General features: G+C 39.2%; 1 protein-coding gene across 8 annotated transcripts in view; it reads right to left on the bottom strand.

Moving 5' to 3' along the window:
* Positions 1 to 847: 847 nt before the first annotated feature.
* FGL1 (fibrinogen like 1) overlaps positions 848 to 21,864 on the bottom strand; it is a 54,936-nt gene continuing 33,919 nt past the window's right edge. For all 8 annotated transcript variants that reach the window (XM_047854956.1, XM_047854953.1, XM_047854955.1 and 5 more), the window contains 7 exons: positions 18,687 to 18,766; positions 16,329 to 16,509; positions 8,893 to 9,052; positions 8,537 to 8,634; positions 5,216 to 5,304; positions 4,836 to 5,023; positions 848 to 1,103 (listed from right to left, as the gene is read on the bottom strand). In XM_047854956.1, the coding sequence (XP_047710912.1) occupies positions 944 to 1,103; positions 4,836 to 5,023; positions 5,216 to 5,304; positions 8,537 to 8,634; positions 8,893 to 9,052; positions 16,329 to 16,509; positions 18,687 to 18,758 (948 nt within the window). In that variant the 5' untranslated portion in view covers positions 18,759 to 18,766 and the 3' untranslated portion in view covers positions 848 to 943. The remainder of the gene's footprint in view (positions 1,104 to 4,835; positions 5,024 to 5,215; positions 5,305 to 8,536; positions 8,635 to 8,892; positions 9,053 to 16,328; positions 16,510 to 18,686; positions 18,767 to 21,864) is intronic.

Raw genomic sequence — 21,864 nt, 5'->3', positions numbered from 1 at the left:
GTTCTATCCACAAGAAGCTGTAGTATGGTAGGGACACCCAGGTGGCTCAGTCGGTTGAGCGTCCAACTTCAGCTCAGGTCATGATCTCACGGTTTGTGAGTTCAAGCCCCATGGCGGACTCTGTGCTGACAGCTCAGAGCCTGGAACCTGCTTCCGATTCTGTGTCTCCCTCTCTCTCTGCCCTTCCCCCGTTCACACTCTCTCTCAAAAATAAGTAAACATTAAAAAAGAAAAAAAGCCCTAGCATGGTAGCAAAACATTGGATTTCATATAGGAATTGGTATCTGAATTTGAATTTGAGTCCTTGTACGTATTAGCTTTGTAACTTTGAGCAGTCACAAAATCTCAGAGCCACAAACTTCCAGGTGTGTTACATGGGGATGATAATACCTCACAGGATTGGTATAAGAATTAAAATGTGGCTTCTGAAAGAAGTGTTTAACCTATACCAACAGCTTAAAAATATAGGATACTGTCATATAGCGATTGAGATCCTAAATTGTGTCTCCGAGTTCCAGCTCGGTAGCAGAGACTTGAGCTCACGTCCTAATTCATAATATTTATTGTCTATATAGTTGATTTACCAATCTATTTTTTATTGTTTTTTTCATGTGTTTTTCAACGGCATTCATACTTAATTTATTATGTACTTATATTCGTGTTATTGCCTAAACATGGTACGTTTTCTGCACTGTTGTCTTTTTTATTTACCGTAAGCGCTTATCGTAAACTTCTGCATGCAGGAATTCAATAATCTGTATTTATTTGAAGGACTCACGTATTTGCTGTGCTGAAAGTGCAATAAGTAATAAAGGTCAGTAGGAATGAAAAGTAGCACACGTAACAGTTGCCATCTATGTGTGTATGTATATGTTCAGAGGTCCAATTTTTCAAAGCACTTTAAAGCGAGACGAATTGCAGAAAGAAAGCCCAACAGGGAAAATCAAACACTATTTGGAATAAAATCATCTGGCCTAATTTTCATAACCACAGACTTCAGAGAATACCACCATCCATGCCAGGTGAGCCACACAACCCCATTGTCCGTTTTAGCAGCGTAGGGGCCCTTGTGGTATAAGCCATTCAGGTTTGCAGAGTGACACCTAGTGGGAAGAGAAAATAAACACAAAACAATCAGACTAGAAAGCTCCTTCCTAAGCCTTTTCGATAAAAGCGTTTGACTATGATTTCTGCCATTTTTCAGACAAGGGAGTATCTATCTACTTATGTACTTTTAAGGTTTTATTTATTTTCGAGAGAGAGAGCGCGCGTGCAAGTGGGGGCCAGAGAGAGAGGGGAACACGAGACCCCAAGTGGGCTCTGTGTCGGCAGCAGTGAGCGCGATGCGGGCTCAAACTCATGAACCCGAACAAGATCATGGCCTGAGCCAAAGTCAGATGCTCAACAGACTGAGCCACCCAGGCGCCCCAACAAGGCAATGTTTATTAGTTTCCAGAAGGCGGGAGGTTTCTATGGCAGATGGGTTTAACTGATGGGTTTGTGTGCCCTAACAAAACTCAGGATATAGCCCAGGTCACCTGTCGTGTACTGTAAAAGAAGCATTTCTGGTCTTAATAGCTTTTAAACAAAAAAGCAAGCAAAGAAAACATGACCTTGTAACCTTTGGCCTTTGCAAGAGTGGTATGATTTAAGGAAACAGGGTGTGGCATGGCGCTGTGTAACCAGCTTCCTTGGATAATTTGCACTTACGTGTTCACCTTTCTGCTGCCAAGATTTAGCTTTCGTGCTGCAGACTCCCTCCCCCCTCTTTTAAAAATTGCCAACATATCCATTATTTTAACCTCAAGGGTAAGCAAACAAAACCTAAACCACCATTTAAAGTTTTCCCAGCAATTGACCAATAATCATTTGTTCAAGTTGCTGAGTTAATTTTTTAGCCTCTATTTTTCCAATCTAGATAAGTGGGTTAGCTAATCATACATTTTAAAAATGTCGCACTTCCTACTTTAAAATCTGTAAATTTTGTCCCTGATATGGATAGCTAGGCGTATGTGATAATTTTCTGTGTACTGTTAGCAATGAGTCACTACATATTTCTTTATTGATTAACCAACGAAAAGATGGCAGACATTAGGATATAAGGAGAACATTTGCAAGGGATGGTTCTGAAAACTCTATGGAAAGTACCCAAACTATTGAATCAAAAGAGCATATAATTTACCCATAGATGCTGAATGGTTGGCTTGGTCCACTTACCAGCTTAGTGATTTGCTCCTGCCGACCATCCTGACGATCTCCTAATTTAAATCTGAAACTAGTATGCTGATTCTGCAAATGTCAAAGCCTAGTGTGTTTTTAAAATTACCTGAAAGGTAATGTTAGAAAAGAAAATACTCTAAACTTAGCCTCTGGAATATATATTTTGGCCCATCTCTGTTTTCCTAGAGACATCTGTGCTGTCAGCACTGAGTCTGATGTAGGGCTTGAGCTCACGCACCACGAGATCATGACCAGAGCCAAAATCAAGAGTCGGATGCTTAACCAACAGAGCCACCCAGGCACCCCTCTTTTTATTTTTTAAAGTAGGCTCCACACCCAATGTGAGGCTCAAACTCACGACCCTGAGATTAAAAGTCACATGCTCTAACTGACTAAGCCAGCCAGGTGCCCCACCTCTTAGCTATTCTGAGACCAACTGTCCAACATCTTTCAGTTTCTGGAACAGGACTTGTAACCACACTGGGAGATGGTTGGGGCTCTGCTGGTGAATGCATTTGCAAATGCAGAGCAGAGAACACATCAACACTCAGTGACCGCTTTGCCATGTGGAGAAAGAACGTTTTGTAAGTGAGTAATAATTATGAAGGGCCAACACTTCATGTAAGTTAGAAGAACTATAGGATTAAAAAAAAAAAAAGGATAAGGAGGAAGAAAATGATAGGATTAAACTACAAGAAAAGGAGACATGTAGACATAGCACCAAGCTTCTGGAACAATTGACTTTTTCTCTAACTTTACTGATTTTCCACCTCTACAGACATATCATCTCATTTGACTTCACGGATAATGATGAGTTCTTAGGCAGCTCCAGCTCAGTAGCTACCTTTCTTTGTCATCTCTGAACCTCGATATCGAAAGTCAAGTAAATTATTTATTTGCCTGTGTTAATATGTGTGCCAGTTGTCATTTAGACGCAATCCAAGCCAAGTCAACTAGGTAGGTACATGGTAATATTAACTGATATGATTGTTTTTTCTGTATATATGCTTCTGTTCAAAATCAAACATTAAGGGATGCTTGCAACTTAGTGAATTATGTGTCAGTTTTATATAATGCTGATAATTTTTACATAATGCTAACTTACAAGGACAGGGGAAGTAAAAGGAGGAGGAAGAGAGAGTGACAAAGATGGCCTTTTAAAAGAACAAGAAAACCACTAGGGAAAAGACTATCAACACCTTTGGTTTGTTAAGTAGGGATGATACCTTTGTTTCTCTGTTCTCTCTCACTGATGTATGTGCTCTAGTTCCTTTACAAGCGACCAAAATTTTATAAAGTGACACAAAGTAAAAAACAAAAGCAAAATCCAGAGAAAATAATGATTTTACAACCACTGAGTTTCAACTTGACCCACCACACTACCCACAACTAGCTGTATCCCCACAGAATCTACAACTCTAAAACCAGCACCTTGCAATCACCGAATGCTCATAGGGAGGACTCCCATGATGTTCAGGAAAGTTAACATATGCCTGATATACCTCTACTTCATAAGACAGGATTCTAAAATGCTTTGTAAGTACTTATGTAAGAAAAAAAAAGGTTAAAATTTGGATTTGGAACTTAAATGAATAGTCTTCAATAATTTGGAAAATCTGACACTCCAGGAATACTCACTAAAGATTCTATAATGGAAAATTTAAATGTCCAGACATTTTGAAGTAGTGTTTGTTTTCTAACAAGAAAAGAAGACGTTCAAAACTCATGCACTGCCTAACAGTTGGGGCACATCTGCTTTGCAGACAGCAGACGCATCAGGTTATTTTTAAGGAAGACAGTATGAAGTTTCCATTCTTGCCTAAACTTTGTAATTACAACAAAGGGAGCTGTCTGGAAACCATCTTGGGTGGAGAACAGTTCAATGAGTCAAGCATATCTGGCCTAGAGGAGAGAAAATATTGAGGAATACAATAAATGTCTTCTCATCCACTGCCTGCAGCACTATGTTGAAAAGGAATTACAATTGCTCTTTAACTACTGAGAAGAAAATCTGGTGAAGTATAAGAAGGCAGAATCCAGATGAATAAAAGGAAAAACTTAGTACGATAAAAAAACCCAGAGTGAGCTAGCTGATAAAGTAACACTGAAGTATTCAAGCAGAGGGTGGAATTAAGTGTCAGGAATACTGTAGAGGAAATTTCTGCACTGAGAGGAGCTCAGTGGAAGTCACTGTGATTTAAAAGTAGTATTACATAGAAAAATTTACAAAAATAACATGGCCATCACGTGATAAGAGAAGGTAAAGACCAAACTGGTTATTAGAACACTGAAAATATTTCTCTTATGATAAATGCTCCCTATTCTTTCATGTCAATCTGTGGCCAACTATTTATGATAATTCACCCATAGTTCAGGTTGCAAACAATCTTTGCAGAAGTAGTAATTTGATTTATTTCTGTAACACCTTTCAAGCTTTATTAATGCACACAATGAACAAATCCTCAAAAATACTTCATCACTGAAGAATTCTAGTAAGTGTGATTACATAATAATACCAGTACTACAAAGAAGACAACATTACCTCATGTTATAATTAATGCCCACCAGTGAGATATCATCAACGCCATTACAATAGTGTTTATAAAATGTCAAACCTGTTAAACCACCAGCCAGACTGATCTTCTTCTGCACAATTCCCTTCGTAGTTGTCATTATCTCTGTCCCGTGTGCTGAATTTCATTCTTTGGTGACTAGCCCACCATTGCACCTCAGGATTAAAATTCCCTGTAAGGGAGTCTCCAGCTGTTCCAGAATATTCGCCGATATTCAACTCATAAGAATTCTAAAGACAAAGAGGCAAGTTCCACTATCAGTTGTCACTGTAATACGATAATTTAATAATTAATGTTAGTTAATAATATGTTTATTTAATAAACAAAAGACAGGTTCTATCATGTATTTTTGTTTCCACTGACTTCAGGGTTTATATTTTACACATTAATTCATAATGTTACTTATTTGAAAATTTTACTACCTTTTCATCTCCAACTTTAAAAAGTTTATACTGTGCATAACGGCTATTTTTTTCAAAATCTGCAAGGTCAATTTTTAAAGTGTAGTCTCCTGAAAAAAAAAAAACAACAAGAATTAATAGGATATTTCTGAGGTGTGAGATGACATTGATTTATTGAATTTTAAAAATAATTCATAGCTCTATTTTACTTAAACTGTTTCCTTCTGCTATCATTCCGTTTTCAAAGAATAAACAGTGGCTCTATTGTATTGACAACATGAACATTTCATTGTGTATTTTGCTTGAAAAGAGCTAGGAACATAATATTGAAGGTGGAAAATTTCTACTAGATTTATCATAGGTCAAGTCTAGTACAATTCACTTGACAAAGAACAACAGAAACTAAGTTATTATTTAGCTAATACATTAAGAAGCCTAACAATGAAAGAAGAGAAGTTTTAAGAAGTTTAAACATTTATCTTCTTTTTCTTACTTTCAGTAAGAATGTTAATCTTAAAAGTAAATAATAACTAGTTGGTCGCATCAAGCCATCTTCTTTTCTCCATTGTCCCATCATTTGTGAATCACAGTTATTACTCTTTCTCTTTTTTGAAGAGTCAGGAACCAGAAAATTATAAGTCAAACAAACTGTTAGATAATATATGTTCTATCCTCCTACTTCGATAAATAAAATTTCACAATGACCTAGAAGATCAGGTTTGAATTTACGGTCTTAGTCTCCTTGGGATCCAAGCCAGAACATGGAGGCCCAGGGAGAGAGACCCTCTGGCCCCATCACCCAGGTCTTGTCTGTGGTCAGCCTCCTCTCTTCCTATCCCTGTCTGTCTCCATCATGCACACAAAAAGGGCCTCGACCACGTTTGTGCACTTTCTAGGCTGCACATCCAAGCTCTGTTTACACCCACACTAAAAGTTGTTGCTTTACCTCCCCTCAGGCTCAGCGATGTGCACACCAGTAACACCATCTTCTCAAGGGGGCTAGATGAAGAAGAGGCATGAACAGGTTTTGGAAACAAGCTCAGGGTTGTTTGGGCAGGAAATGCCAGCTTGCCCGTTACTGAGTGCGGAAGGAGTGTAGGCTTCCAGTGACCTTGGTGCTTTAGTACCACAGGCCCTGCCCCCCATGGAGCTCTCTAAGGTGGAATTTTGGAAGAGGCCCCTCTAATCTGATGGAAGGGCAGTAATGGTTATGTGAGCCAAGACTGTGAGGTGGATGAGAACAGTACGGCAGGCTAAGTTAAATACCTTGCATTATGGAAGAGCTATAAAGTCAGTCTCAATGTTTCAGGTAACCATCTAAATATCTTTATGGACAATAAATAAATAAAAAGGGAATTATAGACTGTTCCTAAATTAGTATTATTGCAAACACTTGTAAGTCAAAATTTATGTAATGGAGATAAAGCTATTTTCAGGGGAAATTCACTAGCCTTAGGTGCGCTCACAATTAAAGAATGCAGGGACAAAGGCATGCTTTTCCTTGGGATGATGTGGTATGTGGTTGTGAAACCTAGAACTGATAAATACATTTTTGCTGTCATGAGAGTAGCAGCCCGAGTACCCATTAAAACACGAAAGGGAAGCAGATGTGTTGGCAAAGTGCATCTGGGTGAATGAGCATTTAATAATAATTTAACGACTAATTTGAACTTTGTATATTTGCAAGGAGCTAAGGGTTACTTCGTGGAGTTTTCAGAGTTTTGATAGGAAACCCGATAAATATTAATGTGCAAAAAAGGCACTATGATAAATGTTATATATATCATAAAATACTCAAAATAAAATAAAATAAATACACTGAGGGAAGGGAAATCTTATATAAATTTAGATAGCATTGATCACAAGAAGGACAAGCAGGGTTCTAGGATTATTCATCTTCTATAGCTATTATTCTGGTGTCTCAAAGATCCCTATAATTATAATCCTACTTATGAATTGTGAATATAAAAACACCAGTCACTTTCCCTAACTTGAATGAAACAAGCAAACCCTTGCTTTTATGTTTAATGCATTGCCAGTGTGATATAGCATGCTTTGTTAAGCAATACAATTGTCTTTTATGAAACATTCTAAATCAGACCCGAATGGGGCTGACTACAATCTCAGACTTACAATTGAGGCAAGGAAGGCAATGAGTTGGAGTAAATGAACATGGCAAAGAGAAGCTGAGAAAATTCATCAAATGATATGTTAGACAATTACTGAACTCTAGGAGAAGATACACATGCACTGGTACATAGCAGGAAATGTATAGATGTCTGCAATTTGAAATATATCAATAAAATAAAATAAAATGGCTTGATGGATGGATAGGTATGTAATGAAAACAATTAAAAAAAACCCCAGCAAATGGTAGTGTAGAATCCAGGTGGTAGGTTGAATCTTCTTTCTGTTTTGCTGTATCTTTGAAATTTTTCAAATTAAAAGTTGATGGGGATGGAGACAGGATATTTATTAGGGTATTTGACTGTATAAAACAGCCCCAAGTGCCCAATTCTTTGCCTCAGCGTTTGCAATGCTACTTTTAACTCCTTCCACTGAGTCTACTTCTTTCCCCCTTAAATTCCCAGCAGACCCGGAAGCTGATCACACACCCATGAGCAAGCCCAGCCAAGATCAGCAGAACACAGACCTGATGAGCAAAACGCTCAGCCAACTTGTAGATTTGTGAGGAATAATAAATGAGTGTGGCTTTAAGCCAGTAAATCTTGAAGTAGCTTGTTACACACTTATTATGGCAATAGATAGTTGACCCAGTATGGCTATTTTGAGGAGTTTGAGGCATTAAAAAAAGAAGGATTAGGACACTACATTTCCTTTCCATAAATTGAAAATAAATAGATGAGAACTCTCCCACCTCAGCCCAGATCTAGTTTCGTTGCCTCTAGTCCTAGTTTTAAGTGGCCACATTTTATAAAGGGGATTGTTGCTCGAAAGGGATCATTGGCATCTGCAAAACACAGCACTTACTGAATTCATTCCATTGCCTATGGTTTAGTAGAAAACATTTTAACGTGTTTTTTATTTTTATTTTTAATGCTTATTTATTTTTGAGAGAGGAGGGGATGGGGGTAGGGAAGGGCAGAGACAGAGGGAGACAGAGAATCTGAAGCAGGCTCCAGGCTCTGAGCTGTCACAGTACAAAGCCTAAAGTGGGGCTCAAACCCATGAACCATGAAATCATGACCTGAGTCAAAGTCTGAAGCTCAACTGACTGAGCCACCCAGGTGCCCCTTTAGTGTGTGTGTGTGTGTGTGTGTGTGTGTGTGTGTGTGTGTTTTAACTATACTTCAAGTGAATTTGATATCAGACAAACCTTACCTTGTGTGGTCAATAAGTGAATATTTTTATTACCCAGCCAATATTCGCCATTTTCTTGAACAAAATTTCCAAAGCCATTTTCATAGTCATTCCAGCCTCTAAAAAATTTGAAATGAAAGCTGATTTTAGCAGAACCCAAAAGGACCTTTGCAGTAGTAACTAAGGTGCCCACCACCCTCCCCAATTACCCCCCCACCCAATATTTTTTTTTTTGATTAGCAAATGCACTTTCAGTATTCTTATTTGGAAAGAGTGAAATTCTAATTATAGACCTCAGGATATAATAAAAACGCTTTACTTGTTACAAATCTCACACATGCTACTCCAAATAAATCCTTGCATCATAATTAGCACACCTGTTAAAGTTCTCACTGCCATCAGATCGTCTCTGAATTACAGTCCATCCTCCTCCATCAGACATGTCACAGTAAACAGAGAATTCTGTTGGGCTCTGGAGAGGTTTGATTTTGTAAAATCCACTGTGCTTATACCCATCATTAAAAATCTCCGAACAGTCTGTTTGCAAAACAAGGTAATGTAACATTTGTTATATGCCTTTTTTTCCCCCCATAGGAGCCTCTGGATAAGATTAATCAATACCAATGGAGATAGATAAACATATGGTGTAGATAATCAGCTTTTTAAAATTGCATCTTGTATATCTTCCAGTAGATATTAGGAAAGCCTTATTTCCTTTTCTAGTATTTAATTTTATCTCCTTGACATGATCATGAAAATAAAAAAGAAATAAAATAGGGATTTGGTTTCTCATTTCTGATTTTTGTGCAAACACTTAAAAAATTATATATGTTCAATCGATTATAGCATATTTAAGTGGAACTTATAGCCTTATCTGACAGAATAAGAGAACTTATCTCTCCTAAGAAGCTAAAATTAAAGTAGAAATAGAACCTCAAGCAAATAATATAATATGGGTTATCTTGACTTACAGCATTATAAATCATCCTGAACATCTGGAGATGAATTCAAAATAGTAATCTTCTTGTTAGATTCTTATAACCTCCCAGTTTCAGCAGATTTTTTACTAGCCCACTGAAATTTCCAACAGTCCATGCATTCTTAGGTGCTTTTGCTAAAAATCGCAAGCTTCTGCTCTTCCTTTTATCCCCACATTCTTTTTGCCAGGATATTTCTTTGACCTTTGAAGCAAACATAACTACCAGTCTGTCGCCAAAAAGTAGTATCTGTTTCTTAAACTACTTGAAGGTAGAATAAATTAATATCCACTGGGTCTCATCTAGGCTGATTTGTACACACTTTTAGAGAATTTGGCAGTATGGACCTCACTACAGTTTCAACATCCAGGAAGCTGTGTAAGGGGTGGTTGAAGTAGGTGGTGACCGTCAAGAGATCGTCTCAAGAATACTTAGTTACAGAGTTTTGAGTAAAAACACTATAACTTAAATTATAGCTGACTTTCACATTTTACCCTTAGCATTTTGTTAATTTCCTTCCTTTAAAAAAACAACCTTTTCTTTTCTTTTCCTGATTGGATAATTCCATTCTGCTAGCATATTTTAAAGTTCTTTCTTCTTTTTCATTGTTTTGATGCCAAATTGTCGCAACTCCATTTTGTTACAAGTGAGATATACTGCATGCCAAAAAGATGGAATGGGCGGTAGGAATTAGACAAGAAAATAAAGACTCTTTGTCATTTTCTGAAGCCCTCACCAGGTTAAGACCAATCATATACTACTGCTGTGGTGAGATGTTCATCTTTGTGATGATTTAGGCTATATTTGTATATTTACTTCTGAGATTCAGAAGCACATTCTTTGTGCGTGTTGAATTCTTAAAAAAAAAAGAGAAAGAGAGAGAAAGAGGTCCTTTTCTGGCAATTAAACAAGAAGAAAAACATCACCTAAAATTAGTTCAATGTTGCTCAAAAGCTTACATTCTGTGGTCAAGTAGATTGTACAACACTTTTCATTAAAGTAAGCAGATTTTAACCCTGTTAAGGATAGAGCTCTTTGCTTACATGTAATCTCCTACCAAAGAGCTGAATAGTAAAGACTCCAAAGATTCAGGCTGTTTTCCAGGCAAATATGGAAATGATTAGCTATAACATTTGCCTCTGGAAAACTTTGTGAATATAGCATGTGGAGCCAACATTTTCTATTTGTTTCTATTTTATGCCAACTGCAAGTTTGTGTTTTTAAAAATGTGTCCTTCTTCCCAGAGGAAAAAGCCAAACATAACTTAAGATCCAGAGCAAAGCTTTCAACTTAAAAAAAAAAAATCAAAAACAAAAAATACCCAACAAATTAAAAAACCTCAAAGAAGCATGAGTAGCAAAATTGCTCATATGAAAGAAGTTAGAAATAAGGAGGCTGCCTTGGGGAAATGTGAAAATGGGACTTGCACCTCCACAGCAGGAAGTTCAAACAATGTAGGGTATAAAACATTAACTAGATATTTGAAACTATGATTTTCAAAATGTTTTGACCCACTCAACTCCCCAGATAATACGCAGGCAAGGGCAGGATTAGAAAGCTCCATGTTCCTGGGACTTAAAAAAAAAAAAAAAAAGAGGGGGATTTTTGGATGCTTACATAATACTAGAGTGAGGCCAGGGTTGCCTGCCCACTGACAAACACTGTGCTAAACTGGAAGAGGTGAATGCTTTCTCTGATCATGCAGAAAGCAAGCCATGTTGGAAGGCTTCTGAATGTTTAAGCTTCACAAAGTGACACGACAGCTTGCCAAATGGACTTTTCCCTTTTGTCCCACAATGGTGGCTGAGCTCAAAGCTGAAGTCCGAAGGCACTAAGTACCCCACATTCTAAATTCAAAGAAAGGCCAGCATGAGCTCAGCTGCCCCCAAAGGCATGCTGGGAAATGCTAGAACTAGCCCTGCTGTAGCCATTCTTTATCCCCACCCGCCCCGTGACATTAGAAAGGAAACAAGAAGAAAGGATGCTGGTTCCTTGGAGAGGGCAGGATTCTTGAAGGGTAGGGTGGGTAGGCTCTCTCCTCTGAAAACAAGGGAGAGAGTATATAACGATGTGGATAGATAGCTGACATTCACTGAGCACCTCTTTTGTATGAAATGCTACTGTAATCATGTTACATGTGTTAACCCTGAATCTTTACGACAAAGAACTATTCTTATCATTCCCATTTTACGGATGAGGAAAATGAAGGATATAAAGATTAGGTAACTTGCCCAAAGGCTACAGCTACCAAGATGGGCAGCTGGACTTTCAAACCAGGCTTCAGAGGCAACACCTTAATCACTACACATGCCTCAAGTGACTGTCTTGTACAGATTGAAGGCCTTGCAGGAGGGGATCTGGCTAAACCAGTGGTCTTGTTGGCTGAACAGATGTGATGCCACAGGCTGTGGTAATTATCACCAATTAATGTGAATTTGGTATCTTTTAATTTAAGTACATAATTTAATAGCAGCCAAAAACTTCAAAATAAGATACATTTAATTATATGTTGTATAAAATCACATGATTTGTGCATTATCTGCACAAATTGCTAGGTAATAAGCAATTAGGTGTTTTCAACCATGAGATGAATTAGAATTCAGAAAACAAATTAGTAATAAAATAGTAACTTGTAAATAAGAACAAAGAAATTTATATTTCTATAGATGGTGTACATGAATATTTAATTTTTTTAAGTTTATTTGTTTATTTTAAGATAGAGCGATAACACACACAAGCAGGCGAGGCGCAGGGAAAGAGGGGGAGAGAGAAAATACCAAGCAGGCTCCATACTGTCAGTGTGGAGCCTGATGTGGGGCTTGAACTCACGAACTGTGAGGTTATGACCTGAGTCAAAATCAAAAGTTAGACAGTTAACTGACTGAGCCACCCAGGAACCCCAATGAACATTTGATATTTTTAATTTAAGGAGACCAAAAATACAAACTTTGGTAGCAAGTTCTTATATATTTTATACAATATTAAATATTATGTTAAATATATACTTTTTGGAATTTATGGTTATTATATATTTATCAAGGGTTTGCCTGTGGCAGGCTCTTTAGTACTATTTGTCTATATGCTACAAAATAAAGTACAATTAAACTATATATTTCATACTGTATTCATCATATATGAAGAATATTACATAGTTCTACTAACTTCTGGGGTTTTTTTTGAGGTGGGGGAGGGGGGTAGAAAGAGAGCACGAGAGACAATCTTAAGCAGGCTCCTACCAACGCTGAACCCAATGCAGGGCTCGATCCCACATCTGTGAGATCATGACCTGAGCCAAAATCAAGAGTCAGATATTCAACCATCTGAGCCACCCAGGTGCCCCCCTGGATTTTTTTTTTTTTTTAGCTGTTATATCCCAAACCAGAAAATGTCTATCATCTATCTTATTTTATGTGCTATAATGTTACAAGACAGACAGACAGACAGACAGACACAGACACACACACACACACACACACACACACACACCCTACAATGGTTTGTATAGACCCTGACCATATGACTCTTCCATCCAATTCCTGTTTATACAGTCAGGCCTCCTCTGATCTTGGTATTTTCATTTTCTAGTAACTGATTTCTGCCTTACTCCTTGGTGACTTCTTCTCTCCCACTTCTTGTCGTTTCTTGTGGCCCAGCACTCCTGACACAGGGATTGGAGTTTCAGCTCCTAAGCCTGAGTCTTCCCACGACTGAGTTTTCTCATACACAGTCCTAGTAACAAACATCCAATCACCTGCCTCCTGACATTATTGAACACTTGAATCTGTGTTCACAACCTGTTCAGAGTTCCTGGGTTTAGGGCTTAGTTTGGAATTTGGAATAATGGTGCTTCTCTTGCATCCATCAGTTCCTTGCCCTTGTGACCAGCCGTGTACCTACTTTTGGAATCACATAAGGTGCCAGTAGAGTTGGTTTCTTCTGAATCCTCTGTCCTTGGTTTACAGATGGCTGCCTTCTTGCTGTAGCCTCGTATCATCTTTCCTCTGTGCATCAGTGCCGCTGTAATCTCTTCTTATAAGGACACCAGTCAGACTGAATTAGGGCCCATTCTAATGGCCTCATTCTAACTTAATCTCTTCTTTTAAGGCCCTATGTCCAAATACAATCATATTATAGACATTGGGGGTTACAGCTTCAACATATGAAGCTCATATGGGGGGTGCACACAACTCAGTCCATAAGACAAAGTCATCAGTCAAATGGCTTTTTGGCCATTCTGGTTACTCCCTTCTCTGAATCAACCTTGTTATCAACAATGATTGGCCTGATTAATCCAGTGAGATCCAACCCTGACATCTGTTTCTTACATTTTCCACAGTCTCAGGATAGGTAGCTGAAACCTGCTGAGTGGATAAATGACCACATTACAATTAGGCCTCAACATTCGTCGAATGAAAAGGGTATTCAATTGCTACAATGCCTTACCTCCTATCTGAAAAGAAGTAAAGCCTTCTATACTAGGTGGCCCCAGGAAATCTCGGTCCTCCTCAGCCTGTGGGAAGAAATGTGGGGAGAAGCCTGACCTGATTCTGGTCTTGAACAATCTCATCCACACCCATCAGCAGAAGCACAAATCCTTTGCAGTCTTGTAGGGATTCTCATTTAATTGGTCTGGAGTAGAACCTGGACACTATTTGTAGACAGTTTCCCATGGGTCAATTGCCTTCCTGCATATTTTGCAAGCAGAGTATATGTTCTGGACTATTTTTTCAGGGATCTTTGTATAGTAAACAGCCTTATAAGATAGAGACAGTGTCTCCCTCTAGAGCAGATGGCAGGTTAGTTTCTGCCCACTTTCATAAAAATAACTCTCTTGCAAAGGAGAAAAGACTGGGCAGATTTGCTTGTAACCCATTATAAAAGATTGAGATTTACTAAACTCAGGGTTCCTCACCTGGACACAGCCCACTGCCTGCACATTCTCCACATTGCTTCCTTAGTATTTGCAATCAAGTGATATTGGTACAAACATCAAGTTCTTGTCTCGGACCCAGGAGTCTCTTATCTTCTGCCAACACCCGTGAAACCGAGGCAGGCTAACTCTTTAGGTTGCAAATGGAGTAAAACCTCAGACCCTCCACAGTTCTTCATAGGTGTCAGCATTTTAACAGTCACCAGGTGATTCTATCTGTAGACCTGACTGAGAATCACCGTCTTCAAGGAATGTCAACTGATTGTACTTCTTGTTCAATTGCTCTCCTAAGCCTTCTTTCACTGATGTCTTCTGAGGTTCTAGTTCCTGTTCTTTGCCCTGAGATTGCTTCAGACAGTCTCTTAGTTTCCCAAGCCTATTTTTATCCGAGTTGTCTTTGGTTCCTTTTTGTTCCATGCCGCCAAGCCACGAGCCATCTCATCACCCTACATCCATTCCCTCTACCACAGGCCTCTGTCTGATCCTGAAATGGGGGAAAAGCAGTTGGATTCCAAGAATCAAGGGTAAGGGATCAAGTGACTGGACAACAGAGTGTCAGGAGCCCTGGGCAAATGTCTGACCAGAAAGAGATGAGGCTCTTGGTAAAGAAAGAAAAAGGGAACATTTCATTGAAGCATAGTTTCTAAAATTCTCATAATTCTTATATGCTTCACTGATGAGTATTTAGAAACACAAAATAAAGACGTCTTTATTCTATCAGCCTGGAATCTCTTTAGCCTCTGTAGTTTTTCAGTTACAGTCAGATATATTTTCCAACTTATATTTGCTTATTTAGCTATTCCTTTCTTTCTGTACTACCTTGTTTTCATTTAAATGTGAGGCTCTGTTATTTTCCAGGTACTCTAATGGGCAACAGGGAAGAAAGAATGATGAGACATCATTCCTAATGAAGTGCCTGCTCAATTGATCAGGATAGACTCATGAACAAAGAAATTATAATACATCATCCCAGTAGCTAGAGCAGACATATAAACAAAGTGCTGTAGATGGCATCCTCCTTACTGACAACTATGGTTTGTTTACTTTAAAAGATGCCTGGAGGAAGGCAAATGAATAGTTCTCTATAAAGAATAACGATATGTGCAGTGAATGTGTTGACAGACAGTTTAAGATCATTAAGTTGCTGGGTGGAAACAATGACCTAATCGAAAGGAAAATTATCAAACCATAAAATATGCACATAAAAACAACCCTTGTATTTCCCTAAATAATTGTGATCCCTTTTTCTTTCTCTGCCCTTTTATTCTATTACTTCATTTACTACCCTAAGGCACATAAGGGACTCAGAAGGGAAAACTGTATAAATGTAACGAGAAATGCTACACAAAAACAAAACTGTAAAATTTTTCAGATATGTCATTTGCACACCGTATGTAAACAATCTCTTGTCTTTGATCTCTCTTTAAACTACAGAAATTCTAAGATATTTAGCATTGACATTAAATATCCCCTCAGAGATAAGAGAGAGAAAAGGATAAAATTAAATTTATACCGGGGCGCCTGTGTGGCTCAGTCGGTTAAGCGTCGACTTCAGCTCAGGTCACGATCTCACAGTCTGTGAGTTCGAGCCCCGCGTCGGGCTCTGTGCTGACAGCTCAGAGCCTAAAGCCTGCTTCAGATTCTGTGTCTCCCTCTCTCTCTGCCCCTTCCCCGCTCATGCTCTGTCTCTCTCTGTCTCAAATATAAATAAAAGCATTTAAAAAAAATTTTAAAAATTATTTAAATTTATACCAAATTCACATTTGGTATAATGCTTCATGCTGCTTGTTATTAGAATAGGAAAAGCTCTTTAGCAAAACCTGAAGTGACCAAATAATGAGCACCACCATTGCACAGGGGCGTGAGTCATAAGTTACTGAAACACTTAAGAAAAATAGGTTCTGACCCGCATATTGCCTTTTGCCTCCAAGGTCAATGACAATATTCTCCTCTCCTTTATCGAGGAACTGGATTTCGTTCTCATGCAAAAGCCGGGTGATCTTGACCTGTTGCTGTTTGACCCGGGTCTCGAGCAGGTGCACCTGGGCTCTGAGTCGTGCTTGCTCCCGGAGACAGTTCTCTAGAGCCTGCAAAGGAATGTGAATCTCATTCTCACTAGGAAATAAATGCCTAACAAGTTGGACAAATTAGTGATTCAACTTTGTCCCCAGCTCCCATTTCAGAATATTATTCTAACCAGAACATGGTATGAAACTGATGCTATTTGATACTATTTGTTATATGAAGAATATGTAACTATGACTATAGTAAAGTGCTTGAGCTAGAAATTATATATTAATATGAATTAATCTGAATGACTACACAACAAGCTTTAGACTCATCTTATTTTATCCTCATAATGATTCTAGGAGGGAGGAATTGGCTCCATCCAGGTGAGGAAACTTGCCCAGGAAGTTCCAGCAGGTAGGAGGGGTCAGGATTCAAATCCAGTTCGAGATCCCTGCTCTCAGTTTCTACATGACAAGAAAGCAAAAATGCTTTCTTGACAGCATCGTTGTGCATTGCTAGTGTGTCAGTCTCTAAAATAAACAGGGCTTTTGAATGACCTTTTGGTATTAATGTTTTAAAAATTTAATCGAATACTTATAATCTGATGACACGTGGTCACCTTTATAAGAGGATACTAATTTAGACCCTCATATCCCTGAGTGTGTCACCCATTTACCTGTGACTGGAAATTCTACTGAAGACACTTTAACTTTTGCTTTTTTGTTTTTCTTTCAATTATTTCAGACAGGGATGGGAGGAGCCTGAGTTTTCCAGTTAAGTCATTTATCTTCTCTAAAAGGGCAAAAACCTCAAGAATATTGCCCGTGCATGAATTAATCAGCTCCTTTCTAAACTGGCATCTAACTGAGAACGCTCCAAAGAGAAAGCAAATGTTGTGGGTGGCGGGGGGTGGTGGTGGTGGGGATTAATTGGGAAGGTGAGCTGCATAGGTGGGTCTCCTGGAAGAGGTACCGAGGCCAAGAAGCTGCAATAAAGGCTCTTGGATACTCAAGGCTGGAAGAGTTACTAGAGGTATAGTGGGGAGAAAAGGACAAAAGACAATTTTTTTCCCCATTTTCCACTCTTACCTTGACATCTCCATTTGCAACTTATGTCATGATCTCCTGCGAAGAGTGTAAATGTTTACTTTTGAGAAATTATGAATTTTCATGTGTAATTACCTTACACTACTACCTTTATACACGTTATTGCCTAAGACAGCCATCAGATATGTTTCCCAATTTACAATTGCCTCTTGGTTCCTAACTTTATGTACTGCCTTATGCCCTTCCGTAATTAGGAGGACCCACCATGTTCCAGGCACTCTGCTAGCTGGTCAGAATAGCACAGCTGGACACTCTATTTGGGACAAAGAGGTACATTCCCTTCCTAAGAAGGCCTATACTGGAAACACAGAGATTCAACCTCAAAACTGGAAGTCACACAGCAAGAGTATGGAGAATTGTTGGTACAGGTCTTCAAGTCTAAGTCACTGAATGTCTCCTAGCTATTGCTCTAGGACCATTTCTTATTTGCTCGGGGTACTCTCTCCTCAACACTCCTTGATTTAGCCACTCTGAAATAATTATTTACTTAGCTCCCTGACTCCCACCAGTCTAAAAACTAAACAGCAAGAACACTGGATGGTATCTGGAATCCTGTGCTGCTTTCTGATAGGTGGAAATTGGCTGTGATATTGTTAAGTACAGTGCAGCGTGCAATTTAAAAGTACAAGGCAAGTATCTTCGATCTTCATGAGCCTACATACATGGTCTTAGTGAGTTTATTTAACATTTAGGAGTTTTCTCTCTCCCAGAATGTCGAGTAAATGAATGTTTCCTCCCTTTTACTTATGAGTGGAGGAAGGCATGAGTTCATTGTAATTACTGTCAGATAATTTGTTTAGTTTATACTAACAGTGTTCAGTATTGGAAGGCTCAACTTTGGGAAAGCCACGGGTCAAATTTAATTACTATGGATAGTTTTAAACTTCTAACATTAACTACCCAAGTAACCCCAGTAACTCCAAAAAGATTTTATTTGTTTATGGCAAATACTGGTTTTGACTTTAAGAAAAAATTTGAAAGCACTTGGTAAGTGCCTATTACGTGGCAGGTGCTTCCACAAACCCTTTTCATTTTTCCCCCCTTAGTTAATTTTTTTTTTCAGTGACAAATTACTATAGGTTTCCTGCAAAATAAGAGAAAATCCAGGTCAAAGCAGGCATTCTAGAAACATCAGTAAATGAGCTTACCCAGCTCTTCCTGCCCATTACCAGAGCAGTGGTGACAAGCAGAAAACTGAACATCTTTGCCATTTTCTCCATCGAAACGACTGCAAGAACAAAAGAAATTTCATTAACTTATTTACTGTGAGTTTTTCATGAGGCCAGAGTTGCGTTCAGACCAGAGGCGATCCAGGATGCTGGTACAACGCCGTCTCTAATCTGAGAGTCTTCAAGGAAATTCTCCTGGACTTCCCCATGCCTCCCTCACACAGAATGATGCTCTCTGTGACCTCAAATAGGATCAAACCTGTTCAACTTCAGGAACAGAGAAGGGGTGCCTGGATAGCTCCATTGGTTAAGCGTCCGATTTTGGCTCAGGTCATGATCTCACGGTTCATGGGTTTGAGCCTTGCATGGGGCTCTGTGCTGACAGCTCAGAGCCTAGAACCTGCTTCAGATTCTGTGTTTCCCTCTCTCTCTGCCCGTCCCCGACTTGTACTCTATCTCTCAAAAATAAATAAATATTAGAAGAAAAAAAGAAAGAAAGAAATAGAGAAGGGACTCTGACTCTCTTTGAGGGTCCTAATGTTAATGAGCCTCTTGTGCAGAAAAGGCATAGGCTCTGTAAACATGAGGGCCTGGGTCCATATTCTGGCTGAGTCACTTCCTCATTGTGGGACCCCAGGCAACCTACTAAAATGCTCCTGATTTGTAAAATGGAAATCATAATTTCTACCAGACAAGACTGGGGCAACTTTGACATAATATTTTTAGATACCCTGGCATAGGATACGTGCCTAATGAACAGTCACTTATTTTGTATATGGAAGACTGCTTGTATGTATTCAAAGAAGAAAGGGAAAAAATACAACTTAAAGAGGTGATATACATTGTTTTAGTTGATGTCTTAATGTACAGGCAAGCTACCAAGATAATAGAAAACTTTCAGCTCTGTTTCAAGTTGTAGAGGAAAACTCACTTTACCACTTTTGAGATTATTTTTATACATTTTTTAATGTTTATTTATATTTGAGAGATAGAGACAGAGTGTGAATGGGGGAGGGGCAGAGAGAGAGAGAGAGAGAGGGAGTCACAGAATCCGAAGCAGGCTCCAGGCTCTGAGCTGTCAGTGAAGAGTCGATGTGGGGCTCAATCTCACATACTGTGAGATCATCACCAGAGCCAAAAGCAAGAGTCGGACGGACACTTAGCTACCTGAGCCACTCAGGGGCCCCTAGAGTGTGAATTTTTAGACAGTGTGAAATTTGTGCATTACAGAGAGTAATAGTCTGCTAGATTGAATTGTATAATTTTACTTCTGGCTGACATTTGCTCTACTATGAATGTAGAAATGTGCTGTGTATTTTATAAGCATCTTCTTCAAATCTCAAATAACTCCATACGGCAAGTACCATTATCTCCGTCATACAAATGAATGGCTCAGAGAGGTTAAGTCGCTTCCCTAAGATCACACAGCCACTTTATGGAATATGCAGCAACTGAGCTGAGGGCTTTCCACCTTGACAGCCCAAGCCCTTAACCTGAACTCCACACAGCCTTCCTCGTTATCCACGTATGCCTGCAATACACAGGGAAGCAGGCTGCATGGACTAACGGGAGTCCCTCCCCCTTTGCCTTCTCCAGTTAACATCAGTCTCTCTCCTGAACATGGCTGTGATTTATTTGTTCCTGAGTCATGTACTTCTCCAAAGGAACGTTAGGTTAATCTGGAGGAGAGGGGGCAGCTAGCCTGAAGCAGAGGCAATCCAAGGGAATGGTAGTGTTTGCAAATGTTTATTCATTATCAGCTGTCTCTCTGCTCTGTTCTGTGCCGCATACTGTGAAAGAATAAACACAGCAGCCTCAGTGAGGCAACGTTTCATGCAAGAAATGAAAATACCTATTAAAAGGGAAATTAAGGACAATATAAATTAAGCATACGTGAAACTGTATGTAATTCAATATAAAAAAAAACTCTGAACTTTCCCAGACCACCCCTCAAGACAAAATTAATTACTTCCCTCTCTGTGACCCCCCCCCCCCCCCGCTACTATATTTACAGACCAAAATAGCATTTATCCACTCAGTAAACACTGTTTGCATGCCTGCTGTGTTCCAGGCACTGTGCCAAGTGATAGGATTATCATTTGGTCAGTTTTTCACATGTCTAGTTAGAAAAACTGCTTAGAATAAGATTTTTGAAGGCAAAAGCCCCACCTTGCTAATGGTTGTATACCCAGCATCTAACTTATTACTGAGATCCCTGTAAATTTGTAGTTGTCTCTGACAAAAATTTTCCCCAGGAAGGAAAAATCTTTCTCGGAGATGAAAATGTGCTTTCCTTGCTGTAAAACTAGTCTGTTTGCAGTGACAATACTTCCTCCTTCCTCCTCTATATTTATCCTGGTCAAGGGGAAAACAATGGGCTGAGTGTATTTTTGAAAGTAAATGTTAGGAAGGAGTTAGAGATTTTTGAGGCGCCTGCGTGGCTCAGTCATTTGAGCATCCAACTCTTGGTTTCAGCTCAGTTGTGATCCCAGGGTCATGGAATGGAGCCCCCATGTTGGGCTCCATGCTCGGCATGGAACCCGCTTAGATCCTCTCTTTCTCTCTGTCTGCCGCTCTCCCCCACTTGTGCTCTTTCTCTCTAAAATAAAAGAAAATAAATTAAAAAAAAAAAAAGGAGTTAGAGAGTTTTGGTTGGATTGAACACATGAATTTGTATTTCCTTTCCCACAAAACCCCGCTAGGAAAGGAGTAAAGAAAAATGGCAAAGACATGAATTGACAAGGTCGAAGAGAAAGGGGGCAGAGAAAACACCTGGCGTGCAATGTCATCATGTTTTAGGATGTACAAAGCGTAAGGGGGAGCTGGCAGCGTTGCTAAAACTGAGGAACAAGCAGCAGCAGTGGGGACCGTCACAAATAGCAAGCTAAGCAGCCCTGCTGCGCCCTACCCCGGTGCAGGGCTGAAGGCACCAGCCAGCCTGGAAGGCAGGGTGGAGGTGATGGCCTGGCATTCACATCCTCACCTAAACCCTGAACAGTGCATGAATACTGCTTATCCCAACCCGCCAGACAACAGGACTTACTTTTTGTTGTTGTTGTTTTACTCTAAATCCAAGTGAGTTAACATATAGTGCAATAATGATTTCAGGAATAGAATTTAGTGATTCATCACCTACATATAATACCCAGTGCTTAAC

This window comes from Prionailurus viverrinus, chromosome B1 (assembly GCF_022837055.1).
Source record: "Prionailurus viverrinus isolate Anna chromosome B1, UM_Priviv_1.0, whole genome shotgun sequence".
Classification (NCBI taxonomy): domain Eukaryota; kingdom Metazoa; phylum Chordata; class Mammalia; order Carnivora; family Felidae; genus Prionailurus; species Prionailurus viverrinus.
The sequence above is the reverse complement of the archived record's forward strand: the minus strand, read 5'-3'. Positions and strand labels throughout refer to the sequence as shown.